Source organism: Penicillium longicatenatum (genome assembly GCF_028827895.1).
Source record: "Penicillium longicatenatum strain IBT 33135 chromosome Unknown contig_2_segment0_segment0, whole genome shotgun sequence".
NCBI lineage: Eukaryota > Fungi > Ascomycota > Eurotiomycetes > Eurotiales > Aspergillaceae > Penicillium > Penicillium longicatenatum.
In genome coordinates this window covers 1696046-1712010 of record NW_026643120.1, presented here as the reverse complement: position 1 = coordinate 1712010, position 15965 = coordinate 1696046, and the positions used below count along the sequence as shown (strand labels likewise).

General features: G+C 46.3%; 6 protein-coding genes across 6 annotated transcripts; 3 read left to right on the top strand and 3 right to left on the bottom strand.

Moving 5' to 3' along the window:
* Window positions 1-71: 71 nt before the first annotated feature.
* N7484_003158 (uncharacterized protein) lies at window positions 72-473 on the top strand (the record flags this gene model as incomplete). The annotated part of the gene is made up of 1 exon (XM_057113578.1): window positions 72-473. One exon carries the CDS (start codon window positions 72-74, stop codon window positions 471-473), a length of 402 nt encoding a protein of 133 aa, XP_056973718.1.
* A 2687-nt stretch (window positions 474-3160) lies between these two features.
* On the top strand, window positions 3161-4300 carry N7484_003157 (uncharacterized protein; the record flags this gene model as incomplete). The annotated part of the gene is made up of 3 exons (XM_057113577.1): window positions 3161-3309; window positions 3368-3685; window positions 3748-4300. 3 exons carry the CDS (start codon window positions 3161-3163, stop codon window positions 4298-4300), a joined length of 1020 nt encoding a protein of 339 aa, XP_056973717.1.
* A 2710-nt stretch (window positions 4301-7010) lies between these two features.
* On the top strand, window positions 7011-8009 carry N7484_003156 (uncharacterized protein; the record flags this gene model as incomplete). The annotated part of the gene is made up of 1 exon (XM_057113576.1): window positions 7011-8009. The coding sequence occupies one exon, from the start codon at window positions 7011-7013 to the stop codon at window positions 8007-8009; it is 999 nt and encodes a 332-aa protein (XP_056973716.1).
* Window positions 8010-8335: 326 nt separating this feature from the next.
* Window positions 8336-10057, bottom strand: N7484_003155 (uncharacterized protein; the record flags this gene model as incomplete). The annotated part of the gene is made up of 2 exons (XM_057113575.1): window positions 8336-8657; window positions 8712-10057. 2 exons carry the CDS (start codon window positions 10055-10057, stop codon window positions 8336-8338), a joined length of 1668 nt encoding a protein of 555 aa, XP_056973715.1.
* A 682-nt stretch (window positions 10058-10739) lies between these two features.
* N7484_003154 (uncharacterized protein) lies at window positions 10740-12185 on the bottom strand (the record flags this gene model as incomplete). The annotated part of the gene is made up of 2 exons (XM_057113574.1): window positions 10740-10793; window positions 10851-12185. 2 exons carry the CDS (start codon window positions 12183-12185, stop codon window positions 10740-10742), a joined length of 1389 nt encoding a protein of 462 aa, XP_056973714.1.
* A 1163-nt stretch (window positions 12186-13348) lies between these two features.
* N7484_003153 (alpha/beta hydrolase) lies at window positions 13349-14692 on the bottom strand (the record flags this gene model as incomplete). The annotated part of the gene is made up of 1 exon (XM_057113573.1): window positions 13349-14692. One exon carries the CDS (start codon window positions 14690-14692, stop codon window positions 13349-13351), a length of 1344 nt encoding a protein of 447 aa, XP_056973713.1.
* Between the last annotated feature and the right edge of the window lie 1273 nt (window positions 14693-15965).

Here is a 15965-nt window from a genome sequence, read left to right as displayed (position 1 = left end):
AGGAGACACTCGATAAGTCAAGTGGCTCAGTTGTCGCACAACGTTATCCAATCAAGTACTGAGCTTTTGACATGGCGACCACGACCAAAGATCTAGAGACTGCTGGCAAATTGGGTGCAGCTCGCATCGGCTCTTTCAGATTCGGAGAACTGAGTCAACTTTCATTTGAGGGAAGTGATATTTATAGGTCTCGAGCATTCAGACAGTCGCAAATAAATCGTCTAATTCATCGATTTGAGCATGAAATCGACAATCACAGCAGAGATTTTCCCATTGGCAACGCCTTGAAAGATGCGCTTAGCATGGACGACGAGATGCCATTGAGCAGGGCGATTGCGACAGTCCCACAAATGATTGCGATGCTCCTTGATAAGACGGAACTGATTGAGAACATCGAATCGACGGACGTGAGAATGCCCTTGGTAGAAGGAGAGGGTCTGTCGTGGGTAAGAAGGTCGATGGGCCAGACTTGAATGGACATGCACACAATGGCGCTGGTTCTTATGTTATAGTGTTGGGGCCAGCTAAGGGAAGGTGGATGGAAGCAAAGCTTGAGTGGAAGTAAAAGTTAATAGCAGGGTTTTTCTCGTTTGCTACTGGAGGTAGGGTGTAATATTAAGTTATATTTTGATAGCATAGTGAAACTTGATACTCACATATTGGGGAGTTCAAGACCAAACCTATTTCTTGCTTTCAGAGGCCCTTTTCATAAGATTCTTGGAAGCAAACGGACATTACATGAGATGAAAGATTGATACATAATCACTTCAGATCTCCTTCTTACTATCATAATATTCCCGCCTCACATGTCTCACTATCTCTGTCTCCTAGCCTTAGCTTCATATCCTGAAGATGACAGTTGTTGCATCGTCGTTTGGTCAGTAAGACCTTTAGTGACAGCTGCCCTATCCTCGCGTTTCTGCTTCTACTCAGCAGCCTTTGCTGCTGCTGCTTTCGCGGCCTCGTCCGCTTTCTTTGGGCCTTCTTGTTGTGGCATGTTGAAGCTCTACGCAACTGGTCCATCAGCTTATTAGAAATAATGATAAGAATATGAGTTAGACCTTTGAATTTGCAGCTTTGTTAGCTGAGTATTTTGTCTCTTGAGTATTAGATTTCTTGGTCTTGGTTTGATCTTTCTAACGATGAAATGGAAATGAGGGGCTAGAGGGAGGAGGTAATGCACGCTATGAGAAAACGAGAGGGGTAAGAGTATAGTTGCGCCGCCATGCAGTCTCCACTTGGCCGGTGACCTAGAGCGACATTATGCTATTATTCTCAGGAGATCTTCGAATTGAGAAGATAAATACTAGTCTTGCATAGAATCAAAATATAGGGTCAGATAGATAGAAATCTGCACTCATGAGATAGCAGATGCGGGCGTCTCTGATAATCACGCGACTTTGACTTTGCAAAGGCCGGCCATAAGATAACATGGCTCAATGGATCTCTTGGCGCCGGGTGGATCAGGCATACTATTTGCCCGAGCTGGCATTTTGTTGATATTCTTTTCAAACATGGATTATACCCCTGTTCAACGAATATAGAAACCATCTCAACTTACAATGTATTCATCAATGATAGAATTAGGCCAATGTACTTGTACGTTGTTGTCCCTACCTCACTTGTGGCCGTAGGGACCAAGGTGGTGAAGAATGTATTGTACCGCCTTCTTTTTAGGAGGTAGGGATCCTCCCGAGCGTCCTGAACCAAGCGTCACTGACAAGTGCCTAAGTTTGTGTTAGGTGTTATTATTGTATCGATCAACGAGTTCTCGATGACACGTCACGGGGCCACCCTGCCACTCCTCCGGGGGCACATAACCTTAGAGTCAGCGCTGGAGCAAGAGGACGATGTTCTCCTTGACCTAGGATTTCCGGAGCAGCGCATTGATTTCTTTGTATCACTGTATAGCAATCGTGATCATATTGGAAATATTGCAACTGGTGGGACATTGTACGTTGTACACACGTGCTTTGGCTGTGATAAAAAAGAGAATTTATTGCAGATACCCTCGATTAAATGCATAAGATAACACCCGAAGAATCAAGAAGTTTCTGTTTGTCTTTGGAATGATACGGGCACCTTAGGATGGATGTGCCGCTATTAATTCGCAGGTCGGTGGCTTGGCAAGAAAAGAGACATTCGCGGTGTTTCCATATAATTGTGTCAACTCTTCAATAATACCGCACAGGAGCATTATCTTGCCTTTGCCGGAGTTGCACCTGATCCCGAGGAGACGGTTGTTCTGATTGTCTTGGCATTGTTTGAACTCCTCGTTGTCTAGGATCCAGCGGTATGAGCAGCTGTCCGTTGGTATTCTTAATACGGCTTTTATCACCGTAAGGAAGGTTAGTCGTACACAAATCCTGAAGACATGCCTGATTCAAGGACGTTTCTAGTTGAGCTAGGAGCAGCTACGTATTAGTCACCTCCCGTTGGAGTTGTGATCCCTCCTCACTTGCCAAGGTTTGTAGTGAAAGAGGCATAGTTCTGTGCGGCTTGAATTATAATGCGTTGACCCTCTCGGTGAGTTCTTTGCAGTCCCTTTCTTATGTGGATAAGGGACTCGCTCTAATGCTGGCACCTAGGAGCTACAAATCTTATGGTACAACGTCCAGAAGTCAAGAGAGGTCGTTCTTACCAGCTTTTTTCAAAACCCGAGGGTTCTGGAATTTGAAACCCTGGCAATCCATGATTCCTAGCGTAGCTCATTCATCGCCTCTGGATACTGTAGAAATGCCGTGTAGTTTAGAGATGGTGGCGCACTTATCCCTGCAGGAGCTAGAGCTTCAGCCTCCACCAACCAAACTTCATCCCATCTAAGTTCCCTCAAGTCAAATAAAATGACCAAAAAGCAACATCATGAAAGTGCGTATACACACCAGTCATACTGGTGCAGCGTTACCCATCGGACGGACTCGGATTCTACAAGAGACAGCCAAGAAAGCCAAGCCGCCCTCTCCCAGATATTAAGGGGCCCAGCACTCCTAGCGAATCAAAATAGGCTAGATCTTCGTATTCACCAGAGCAGCCCGACAAGTTGAAAAGGGAGCGTGCCCCTCAGAGATGTGAACTCCAGCTCTTGGATTCCCATTTAGCATCTGCTATAAGTGGCAATCCCCAGTCCATCTAGTCTGTGATAGCCTGAGCGAAATTTGCAATGCGCCGCGCCGCAACGTTATTACAGCTACCGCTGTTCCTCGCAGCGCAGGCTTTAGGCAAAGAAGATTATTCTTACGACCCAGATGAGAATTACCGACCGCAGAACGTGACGGGTTTAGATTATTACTATTATTCATGGGTTGGCTCGTACGCTCACTCCGTATCCACAGACCACACAGACTGCATATTAAGAATTTGTCTATAGGTACTACAACGGCAGCGCCGTATTCACCGTCTCCGACGTCGAGCCTATAGACGACCGCGTCGATTCCGAGATTGAAGAGGAGGGGCCCTTAGAACTCTGCGGGCAGTTACGGAACATCACGTACACGTGGTCGTACCCAGCAATCCTAGCGATTACAAAGACGGAATCGGAAGATGAACGACCGAATAACGTGAATCCAATTGATGTCTCACTGTTCACCTCGTACTCGAACTTCACCCAGTACTTTAGCGATTATATGGATGGCGGCAACATGCAGGAATGGGATATGCCCTTTGTATTTGAGTCGATTGAGATGTCGTAAGTAAATACCCCTTTCTCATGTGCAGTCACTTTTCTGGCGGCTGGCTGATTTGTGACAGGCGTTGGGCATACCCCGCGAGTGAAGAGACGAAGCCAGATTTTAACCTGACTATCGCCGAGAATACTGGGAATGGGTTCCCTTTTCGAGTGACAGGGAGCACGGAGCTAGAGCAGAACCCGCTGAGTAGTTTTCAGATGAATATGTCGACCTGCTCCCGTACCGAGGGATGGTGGGGTGCCGGCCAAATTCCATTCAATAAAGATTATGACGGCGTTAGCGGCGTGACAAACCCGACCTTGCAGCTGACATTTGACGACTATTCGGCAAGTTTCAGTATTCGATCGTGGATTGTCGCGAATACCTTGCCCGAAGAGGATGGGGAGACGCCAAGAATTTCCGCTAGGTTGACGATCGAGTTCTTAGGGAGGATTGATGCTGCGCGCTCAGATGTCTTAAACGAGGGAACTCCAGTGACATGGACACCGAGCATAGGGTTCGGGAATAATTCCCTGAATTTGGGTTATGAATCCGGTGCGCTTGTCGCAGCCGGAGTGAACATTCGTCAGATTTGGAGCATCCTGGGGGCTGTTTTAGCATACATCTTCATATGAATACGGCAACATTTAACCTATCGGCGCCTGCTGTGAACGCGTAACGCCGAGAACAAATGTATGAGTGAGGGCCATACTATAGTAGCAGGCTTTGACCGATGAAGAGCCTGCTGCGCAATAGGCCGCAGGATGTGAAATATCGTTTAAGAGCAGGAAGCATGATGAGGAGGACTTTCAGCCGAGCAATCAAGAAAGTAAATTTTCAAGAAATCTTCTCCAGCAGCACTCATAGAAAGGAATAGCAGGAAGCCCCTTAGCTTCAGTAAGTAGGGAGCAGAAACTGAGCTATAAGCTTTGGCCTCAGGGGACAAAAAAAGTTATCGGAGGCATGTTTGTATAGTAATTCGAGACCTGCTAAGTGTGGAAGGGACGCGTGAACACGTTGTCTATCTACGATCCGATGAACCCCACTAGAGTGGGCTGATATGCTGATATAAATCGGAGAAGTGCAGTACAAATCTTTCTTATAATTTACCTCAAATGATTATGGATCAGCTGGCAGTAGGTCGCTCAAGAGCTGCTAAGGAAGCGCCGCGCCTAGGGAGTGCTTCGGGATTGCTCATGGGGCCGCCGAGACTGATCATCTTTTTGGCGAAATATTGAAAAGTAATTAGTCGAAGTAGAGAGGATTTCGCGAATCTGAGAATCCCCCCTTGTTTATATTCTATATGTGATAGGTTTCATGTTTTACTACTGATGGACCCACCAGTGCGCTAAATACTGCCTGCGTTCTACTAGGTAACTTTAAGGGCACGTACTGTAAGCATAAATGAGCTAAGAAATTTTGGGTATAGCACTAATGTAACCTCAATTTGCCGCTGACTATTGTAAACAACACGATTTTGTTTGATATAAGCACGCAGAGTCGTGGCCTTTCCATCGTTACCTCGACTTCTACCATATCGGAAGGGGACAGCAATCTGCGCTTTTTGGTATGACATTATCCTTCTTGATTGAACTAGCTAACTAACTATAGGAAAAAGTAGATATCGTTACATAATCTTTTAGTCTTCTAAGTTAGGTACCGGAGCTCGAATTAGTCTAGTAGCATTAGCCACCATGGTACAGGAACCTTGAAATCTACATTCAGCAGCGGCTGCCTGCCCTCAAAACATACATAATCTTCTAGTACCCAGTGAATTCAAACACTGTCAAAAAAAATATCAATCTTTTCCTAACCAAGTATCAATTTTTCAGATATTAAGTATAAAATCATTAAACAGTAATAAAAACCTTCTAATCACAGGGTTAGAGAACCCTAGAAGTGTTTGAAAAGAGTAATATTAGAGATTCAAACAACAATCCATATTGAGATAACGTACATGCCAAGCAAATACAAAGTCCATATATGGATCCTTAAGTTAGTGCAAAGCAAGATAAACACCGATACTTCCAAAAGCTCCTAGGTGCCTTTGTAGGGGCATCTTTGATTCTCTCGATTTCCTCGGCTAGCTTATGGCGTATTTGCCGGTTTGGACTCCGCTTTAAAGAAGCATAGGTGCAGTTGGACTCACTAATAGTGAGTTAGATTTCTTGCATTATAGACAACAATTCATCAGAATTCTTGTTGCTCTCAAAAGGTTCCTTTTCCTCATTAAAAAGGTTAGCAGCGATGTTCCCATTGTCCTCTTTCCAAGGGGGAAAACATACGGGCTCTGGCATGAAAATATTGGTAGCTAAACACCCCAAACACAGAAAGAATAATCGTTCGCCCAAGGCATTCTGTTATAGCCTCTTGAGGCCATCCATCTTGGTAACCGCAAAAGACAGCAAGAATGAAAAGAGCGAGATGAATTGATAGTGAGCAGATCAATTGAACAGTATAGGTACTCGTGACACCGAGTTGAGCAATAAACCAGACCGAGACAGCGGATATGGCGCCTTCCAACAGACTGCTCCAAAAGGGGGGCCCACCCAGGTGATGGTAGCAGTGAGGTGAATAATCCTTTGAGAGGCCCTTCCCAGATTATGGTGGACATGATGTGGGTTGAAAGGATTTGTGTAGGTGGGTTGTTTTTAACTGGAGTGGAACGTTGGTTTTGGCCCCCGAGGCTCTTTCGACTCGGATGTCTCGGGTTAGAGGGACAAGAATGAATAAATAGACGAATGAGCGGAATCAGAAGATTGTAGATTAGTAAAGAAAATATACAAATCTGGGACAGGAAGGGTTTCAATGGACTCGACCCCCAGTGGATTCATTAAATTGGCAAGGCTGTTACTAAGTCGACAAGGCTGAGTTCGAGAGCAGAAATGCGTGTTATCTCGGGAGCTTCCGATTAAATGCGTGTCTTAGATAAAGTGGAGTTGTGGACCCTGTATCATCGCGGTCCCCGGTTTTTTTATTCTGACTAACGGAATATAGCACTGATCGTCATAGAGCAAAGGGACAATTACTTAGTAAATTGCGCATAAAACTATCTAAGACAACATAAAAATGCCCACATTACGACGAGGCTATGCTTTTGAACTAAAAATTGGTTCTTGGCAATCGATTAGCCTGTATTGGCTAGCTGTGCCAGACTTCTCTTAATCCTTTCTAGAACTTGGATAAGAACGTTTTATGTAACATTTCCATAAGCTCGAGTGTTCGGATTGGGTATAAAAGCAAGCATTGGTCTCTTGTTTGTCTCTCTACAATCATCAATATTGTCCTCTTTCTTCTATCTCGTCCTCCTTTCTTCATACCGTTATCCTTGCTATCCGTTTCAATATGAAACTCTCCAATTACGGCCCTTTGGCACTTATAGTCTTGTCCGCTGAGGTCTCTGCCTATTTGCCTGCCCATGGATGGAGAATCGCAGCAGGAACAGGCACGTCAGCCGCCATCTCCCTAGCCAACAAATACATGGGCAACAAGGCGGGTGTCATTGTGGCCAGTCAAGCAGGCGCCACGCATCTAGTGGACTGCATTGACACATGTTGGACTGCGGGCTCAACCAAGACGCGGGAAGATGCCAAAACCTGTGCCATCTCCGTCATCACCACAGCCGGCTCGTTTGCCCTTGCCTACAACAACTTCCAACAAACCGGCTCCTGGAGCAAGAGAGAGGATGGTCTCGGTCATATCGATGAATACCTTAGCCAGATCGAGGACCATATCTCGCTCACTGATATTCATTACGAGGGAATGCCTCTTAACCATACCCACTTGCCCGAGTCTTTGGGCAAGCGTGATATCTCCGAGTCTGGTTTCCATGCCTTGCACAACTCTAGCATGCCGTTGAGCTTTGTCTATCACAACAAAAAGGCCAATCATGTGCCTCTTCTGGTGTCTACCAATGGAACTCACCATCACATCGGACACCTCCAGCCAGTCGATGAGACTAATACCACCATCTCATCTACCCGCATGAGCCGCAGAAGTAGAAATGACTTCAACCCGAGCTACACGCACATTGGCAAGGGCGGTGTCAAGGTGCAGTGCAATTCGAAATACGCCACCATGACGCATGACCAAGTTGAGGAATTCATGGACGGGCGTCTCTCAAGCAGCAACGGTAAGACCGGTTTGGATGTCTTCCGTGACATTGCCAACTATGCGAACTTTGCTGGATTTTCCTTTTCTGAATGGATTATTGACGGCCGGAAAAACTATCTGAGTGGTCAATGGGCTATGGAGGGTGAAACAAATGGATTTGGAAGCAACTGGGAGACAAACTGGGACTGGTGTTTTGGTGTCGATCAGACAAGCTGTGAGAAAGATCTCTAGGTTCTCATGATCGGGATTCGTGTGAACCCATGAATATTTATGCTCTGACATGTCGAAAATGTTAGAACTCGAAAATCTTGGGTGAATATTATGAGTATTAGTATAGATACCTGACCGTTGTTCCGAGGTTTTGGGATGTTGAACTCTCATTTCTAGTCTAAAGAACTGCATGAATGAACATGAATAAAATGTCTGTCATTGCATAAATGGATCGAATATAGTAAATATAATCAGTGTATAGTTGCATTGAGAGACTCATTACAGTGTGATCAAACTGCGTAGGCGATAACTCCTACTGAGATATATCGAGACACAGTTATTACGACTCAGATGTGAGGGATTGTCGACATCCAGTCTATCGTGACATAAGATCCAGCAGGTAAAGCCCTGAGGGATAAAAACATGAGAATAAGATTTCCCCAACGTGCGATTGAGTAAATGCAGAACCAAATAGACCACAGAGCAATCAATCGACCTGAAACCATATCGTAATCCGAGACAAGCGCCCTCTTGTTACCTGTGGCACGATACATACGATAAAACATCCAAATATGAATCAGATAAATTGGCCAGACCACACAAAACGCAGAGAGCGAAAAGACTCGCCAACAGATTTGTTCGGCCTTTGTGGGATATTGTGAGTTCCAACTAGTTCAATGTATTAGCCGGAGTCATGAGAAAGCAAGGGATTGTGATACTTACGCAGCAACATGTATTCCACAGAAGGTCAGAGCCACGAACATGTAGAGGTTGGTAAGTGTGACATAGCTCGCAAGGCTCAGCTGCTCGAGTGGATTTCTGATCTTGTTGGTTGGTTTCTGGGGCTCATCGGCTGGGTATGATGGCCGAGCATTTTCTTCATATTGGCGGCGGCAACTTCGAGGTGGATCATTGCTTGGCAATGTTTCCTTTGCATCTTCCAAGTCTTTGGTAGCAGTTTCGACAGATTTTGCTAATATATTGCGTCCTTTTGGCGTGAATGGCAAACTGAGAAGTTTCCTTGCTATTTTTAGCAGCTGGAGTAAATTTTCCAACAGCGAAAGTGAGTCTTCTACAGCCGTTTCAGATGATCGAACCCAGGATCCATGTCCCTCGTCTAAGGCTTTTCTGATTTGCAATGGCATGTCTTTATCGTCTTTGTCGTATGGCAAGAATATAAGAATGGGCGTTACCATGTCTCTTGGTTTATGCCACCAAGTTACATAAGTAACGGCAGCACATACAACATAGGCCACGGTCGAATATTCAAGTGGCGAGATTGGTAAGCTATATGCGCGTCTTGCAACTATGTTACAAGTCACCCAAAGACTTTGCAGCAAGGTAAAGCCTTTTGCAAGTGAGTCGGCTTTGGCCCGGTCTTTGATGTCACGAGTTCTCAAGTGAAATGGCTTCACAACCCCGGCCTCAATCAATGGAACAACATTGTTCGGTTGAACTGGGTATGTCCAATCATCTTTGGTCTGAAGAAGAACTCCATTCATGGTCAAACAAAACCCCTGCGCAGTAGACCACCAAAAGGTTCGTGTCTTGGTTTTATCCTCACTTGGAGCTTGTTCCTCCTGCTTCGAAACTTCTTCTTCACGTGTTGAACCTTCTTTTGGCCGAGTTGACGGATCTTCATTTTCTTGGTGTGAAGTCTTTTCTCTGCCAGATATCTGTTCATTTGCAACTGAAGTCTCCAGAGGCCTTGAAATTGACTCGGTGGGCTCATCGGATAGCCTGCAAAATGCAGCATTGCAGCGCGCAACTACCGCCATCGCCCTACAAAGCCCCTCAGCCGCCAGCCCAGCCATTAATTCGGGGGCAAGAATGGCACATATCCATACTTGAAGTTTTCGAAAAATCTGCCAGCTCTCGTTAGATTCTCTGCTTGGAACTGCCAAATGTAGTGCAGTCCATGTGCATGCAAGGATTGTTGAAAGACAGGTCCAAAAAATGTCCCAGCTTGAGCGTGAGTCGTCATCGAACTGCCAGCCTTCAAGAGCCGTCGAGTTGGCATACGCAAACGAGGGCGCTGCGAAGCCGACTAAAATGAGAATACCAACCATGCCTGCGCCACTCAGAGCCTGAGTCTGTTTCCACCAAAGAACAAAACATTTAAGATGGGAAGGCGCTTGGGGCTGTGGAAAAATGTGTGGGGCGGTTGAGGCCCCAAAAAAGGGGGGCCGCATGCACCAATAGTAAGTTGATTCACACCCTAGCGCTGAGATTGCGTTTATTGTGGCTGGTTTGATTGTGAAACATGGCCGCTGGGGCTGAGCCAGGGTACAGAAACAGGCCGGGGTCTAAGAGTCAGGGACGATCTCTGTAGAACAATAGGAAGCTTGGTGAAGGCGCGACAAAGTACACTTTGCGTGCACTCTGCCGCGTTTCACGCAGATCGCTGAATTGGGATATGATATACCGCTCAAATTCCACATGGGATTCAGACCCCGGCTCGGAAAATAAATGTATCAATGATCCGAAATAATGTGGAAGTGAAATTCGTCTTCAGGTAAGTTCAGTAATTTACAAAGTGATGCCCAGGAGTTGTCTCACACGTGGGCATCATATTACCCAGAATCGATGGCTACCTACTATACCATGCAGCTAGAGGTAGCCTAGGGGATTCATACTAGGCCGGTGCATTTATTTGTGTACAGAGTGACTTCATTTGAGCTATCAGGCTTCTTTCCATTTGGCATGTAGAATGTCTGCTCTATACCGATTCGCCCGTTCTCTTGGCAATGCCTAACTAGACGAACATGAGAAAGGTCTACCAACACCGTCATTGCTCGCTTGGATCTGATTAAGAGTTAGTAAAGCCCGAGAGATTAACCCATGGAGCGTGCGGATACTTACCAAACTGACAACACTAGCGTACATGCCACAAACGAGAACTCCAATTCCAAACAGGAATACAAGCGCATTGTAAAACGCAGTTCGAATATTGTACTTCGAAAACCAGCTGCCTTCCTTTAGAAGAACAACCCACAGTACTGGAGGGATGTAAAAACACAGCCCCGACGAGAATAATGCAGCGCAGATGGATAAGATGTTGGAAAACACCGGAATGGCTTCGGCAACTACCCACGACAGTAATGTCAGGATTGCCACGAGCGAGATCCAGGTGATCCAGCCCATTCTCGTATTCACATAACGTATGACCGAATCCCGATAAACAGTTGTATGAAGATAGCGAGCCGTGAGGCTGACGTTGATGGAGCCAGAAATAAAAATGACTGGAAGGGCGATGCCAAAGGCTATCCGCGATACCAGCGGCCCCGCAGATAGTAATGCAGGGGACTGTACATCCTGTCCGACAAACACGTATACCAGCGACCCAATCAGTGTGTAGAGAACAATTTCAATACCGCCCAGAGCATACACAGCTTTGGTGTAATCTTTGGGTGCTCTCATCTCGTTCATGAATGATGGCAACGCGGGTGCAAATGAAAATGCGAAGACAATATTGTTGATAGCCACCATCCCCGTCGTAAAACTCGTGCCTTCTTTTGGCCAGGCTGACCAGTTGGAACTCGACATGCCTCCTGGAGTCTGAGTGCGCTGAATCCCCGTGGCTATGATAGTGATGCCGATAGCAATCATAATCGAAGCGAAGTCAATGTAGCCCAGCACGGCGATGTCGGCGAATGTTGGTGGGATAGATAGGCAGAGGAGAATCAAGGCGGACACCAACCCAAATACAATAGTACAAACACTGCTCCCGGTGATATTACTTAGCGCAATGATACCTGTGAGACAATGTGATCCAGCATTCAACAGCAAACTGAGAATAAAAACCACAGTGATTATCCAGAAGCCCCAATCTCCCAGTAGCAGTCTTCCGATGTCGCCATAGTGTTCAACCTTGGGATACTTGATTTTAACCGCACCGACGATGTAACTAGCATATGTGGCAACCAAGCCAATTCCAACAGTCGCAATAACACCTCCGACCATGCCGAGTGTTGCAAATGCTGCGGGGAGACTAAGGCTTCCCAGAGCAATGGCCTCGACAATAAGGACAATAGTCAGACGTTTCCAGCCGAGACGATGGAAATTTTCGCTTCCTTGGATCGCCTTCTGCGTCTCCAAGTCTGAAAATGAGCTGAATGATCCAGCCGCGACATCTGATTTCTCTTTGTTGATTGAATTCGGAGAATCGAAGGGGCTATCGGTGTAATCTTTCGACATGACTGGAGCCTCGAGTGGTGCACGCGATGATTTGGAATAGGATGGAAAGAGAACTATCGATCTTCAAGAGCGAGTCGCCTGAATTGATATATTACCTTCCAAGTATTTCTTGAATTCGAGGTATGCGTGAAATAGTGCCATTTTTGCCGAGGTCTCTTAAGGGACCAAGCGGGCACGACCACCTGGGCCGCTGGCTCATCTTGCATTGCGGATCCTGCGCATAAACGTCATGTGCATGAAACTACAGGGATGGATGCTGTACTGTAGTTCGACCGGAGTCAACGGGTACACTATCCCCCAAATTGATTTCATTCTTCGTCCCTTCTGGACTTTGAAACTATGAAGGCAAAAGCGAAGCTAGAATTCAATATCAGCACACGAGGTAGTGAATAAGCTCGTTTCACGATTCCCCTTACCGTGTCAAGGTCGTAGTCATCCTGTGCCCGACCCCGCAACTATTCGAATGCAGATGAACATCCCTTCCTTGTTTACTCTTCCGTGTAACATGTGGCAGTGGGCGGTGTATTGCGAGAAAAAGCAAAAGAACGCAAGGACGAACCTAGCCAATAACAGCGGTTGAACATGTCGCGAATCTCCTTCGCTCTCAAAAGCCCCGGCTGAACCGACCGGCCCACCGACATGCTTTCCTGGATGTTGAGATTAGGAAATGCCGAGATCGAGAAGACCAGCCTAGATCTTGGCTTAAGCATTCCACGGACTTGGGCGACATTTCCTATATTCTTGAGCTCAACAACGTCCCGCCCCTTGCTTCCCGTGCAGATATGTCGACAGACAGAAGCGGCAAAACATATCGGGTCTAGTGGCGTGGATGGGATCGACAAACTTTATTTTTAGCATCTTCTGTGGCAATTCCAAGGAATGTGGTCAGAATAGAATTTGTGACCTGTTCATATGTGGCACAGTAGACCCATATACCGTCTTAACTCTCTTTGCCCCTACCACTTGATCGAACGGGGGCCGGGCTCTTTATTGAAATTTCACAAAGCTTGCTTATTATTTCAATACACCCTTGTAAACCCAACCACTTGGGAAAAAATGAGCACTAAACACGAGGATATTAGGTTCAATACTCCATCTCAACTTAATGTTTGAAATTGTCATACATGACTTACATTCAACTGAAGCAAATCATAACGAAGAATCTATTGGCCGTGACCAGTAGGTTTCGTGAACGGAATTGACTGCCATAGCGCCATGCGTCCCATATGCCAAAAGGAATCTTGCCAAGTATTCCAAAAGTGAAACCCCCATGGAACAAACCGTGTTACATAGCCAGCGCCAATATCATCAAGTGCCTGTTGAAGTCTTCGAGCATCCGTAAACAAAATGTCATACTGACCATACGACACATACATACCACGGGTCAAAAGGTCCGGATTCGAAGCCACCATAGATGCATTGACATAGCTACGCAGAGTGGGCGCTTCATTTTCAGAATTCGTTGCGAGCCCACCGGACATGATGCCATAATATCCAAAGTAGGAGGTATAATTGACGTAGAAGCTGTAAGTCACAAATGCACCTTGCGAAAGACCGGCGAAGGCTCTACGACTGGACTCGTTGCTGACGCGGTAGTGTGACTCAATGTGAGGGAACAAATATTTGCTGTATAGCGAAGCGATAGTCGGAGGATCGGGGTAATTACGCTGTAGTAGAGCTTGTGGATTGGTGGTGTTGGGCAAGATGCCATACCAGGTTGGCATCACAACTACTGTCGCCTCCATGTGGCCGTCACCGATGAGGCGGTCTAGCATGTTTGAGACATAGGCCTGGTTCTGCCAATCTGCTGCAGCTCCATCGCCGCCGTGGGAAAGGTACAGTAGTGGATATTTCTTGGTAGTATCTTTCGCGTCGTATCCCGCCGGCAGATAAACAACGTAGTCATGGATGCCTGGCGATGGGCTTATGGATCCAGGTGAGTGGTAAGTTCCAAACTTGGTAGTCCCTTTGCTGGAATTTGTGCCATACGGCAGCGCATAGTCTTGATTGATGTTTTGCTCCGGATAAAATTGGAACTGGTGGTGGTATGGGACCTGGAACGTGGAGATTAACTCAGAACCAGGCACGCTCTCGAAGGGTGGATTGGTTGGATCCGTGATCCTCTGGCCGTTTGTTGTGTTGCACAGAGCGGGCTGAGTACAGTCGAGGAGGAATGAATATTGGAATGTTCCACTGAAGAGGGGTCGTGTCCAAGTAAATTCCCCAGGCTTCGTCTGGTTCATCGCGTAGTACGAGCCAATGAGGGGATCCCGGGGGAAATCCCCAGGCTTGTATTCACTCAGGTCAAAATCTGACCAGGACCACCAGGAAGTAGAGTATTGATCTGTTAAGTGTGGTAGGCCAGAAATAGTGACGTTGCTGACGCTCGCGTTCTGGTAGGTGATCGTCACCTCATATCCAGTCGGCCCTTGATCTGTTCTGATGACAGTCACTGCACTGGACACAATATTCACAAACACCACCATGGAAGAGAGAGATAGAAGCATTTTGAATAGATGGGCACATAAAAATGCCTCCAAAATCAAGGCTTCATTACGCGGGGGCATATTACGCACTTATAAATAGTTAATTAACCACTCTATTACAGAAGACCCCGCAAGTTGCAGCGCTACTTGGAATGTCTTCCAACCAAACCACGAGTCGGGGCAGCATACTTATTTAAGCCATCCTTAGGCCGAGGAATGGCATTGTCACCCCCCGTTCCAATCTATGATAAACTCAATTGGCTGAAGATCCACCCGAGCCCTGACTTTCCACACCGCGGAGAGTTTATTGCGGGGAACTAATGGCTGCGGGGTTTTGGGTTCGGACCTAAAAGTGAAAAAAGGGAAGTCATGCAACCAAGGGAGATGCCGTCATTGGCGGTTCGCTCCTCGAATTGTTTTTGGGAAAACGGTATCATCACAGGTCAATGATACACAATTCAGACCACATCTACCCAAATACCTCATAGTAGTACGAAAAGCCGTTGGCAAAAATTCTCATTCAAAGCCTAAATATGCAGACCTACTACATATAATCCCACCAAAGTTGTCTGGCCTAGCTATAGCCACCACCGCCCGTGTACAAACACATCTGCAATTGCTCACGGAAACGAAATATTATGGCTGAATCTGACTCTGTACGAAGTCTCCAAGTTTGCTCGTGAAAGGATGTTTGAAGGATACGGATAAATATTCGATAAACAAATGGCAGTCAAACAAATCAAGAATACTATCTCACATTTTCAAAAGTATGAACAAAGATGTCCCTCCACTCCCCTCCGTGAGCTGCATTGCCTGATTATGTGGTATGACAATAAACTCTCCAGGTGACAAGGAGGCTTTCTTGATTTGAGGAAGTCCATTATGGTGATCGACGTAGTCTAGGCCGACGACAACCAGGTAATTCTGGGGAAAGGGTGGATTCAGCATTCCAGCCCTTGTAGTCCAAACGACGGGGTAAAAGTCTTCCACAAGGTGCCATGGATCATCGCCAAAACCTATTCCAATTTCCTTGGAGATATTTTGCAAGTTAGATGCGTCCTACTTGCTGTTTTAGCATCACTATAAGTATCTACCTTTGACATTCTTACCTTGAACAAACATTCCACAACCGGGCGCACGTCTTCTTTACTGCTTGGGGATATAAAGAGCCAAGGGTACCGATCATGCGAAGTTCGTAAAATATATGGCCGGAGTTTCGCTGACGCAGCAGCTGCAGTGATTTCCAGCGCTGAAGTATACGGCATTGGGGGACAGTTTGGCTGACGTTCGCTAT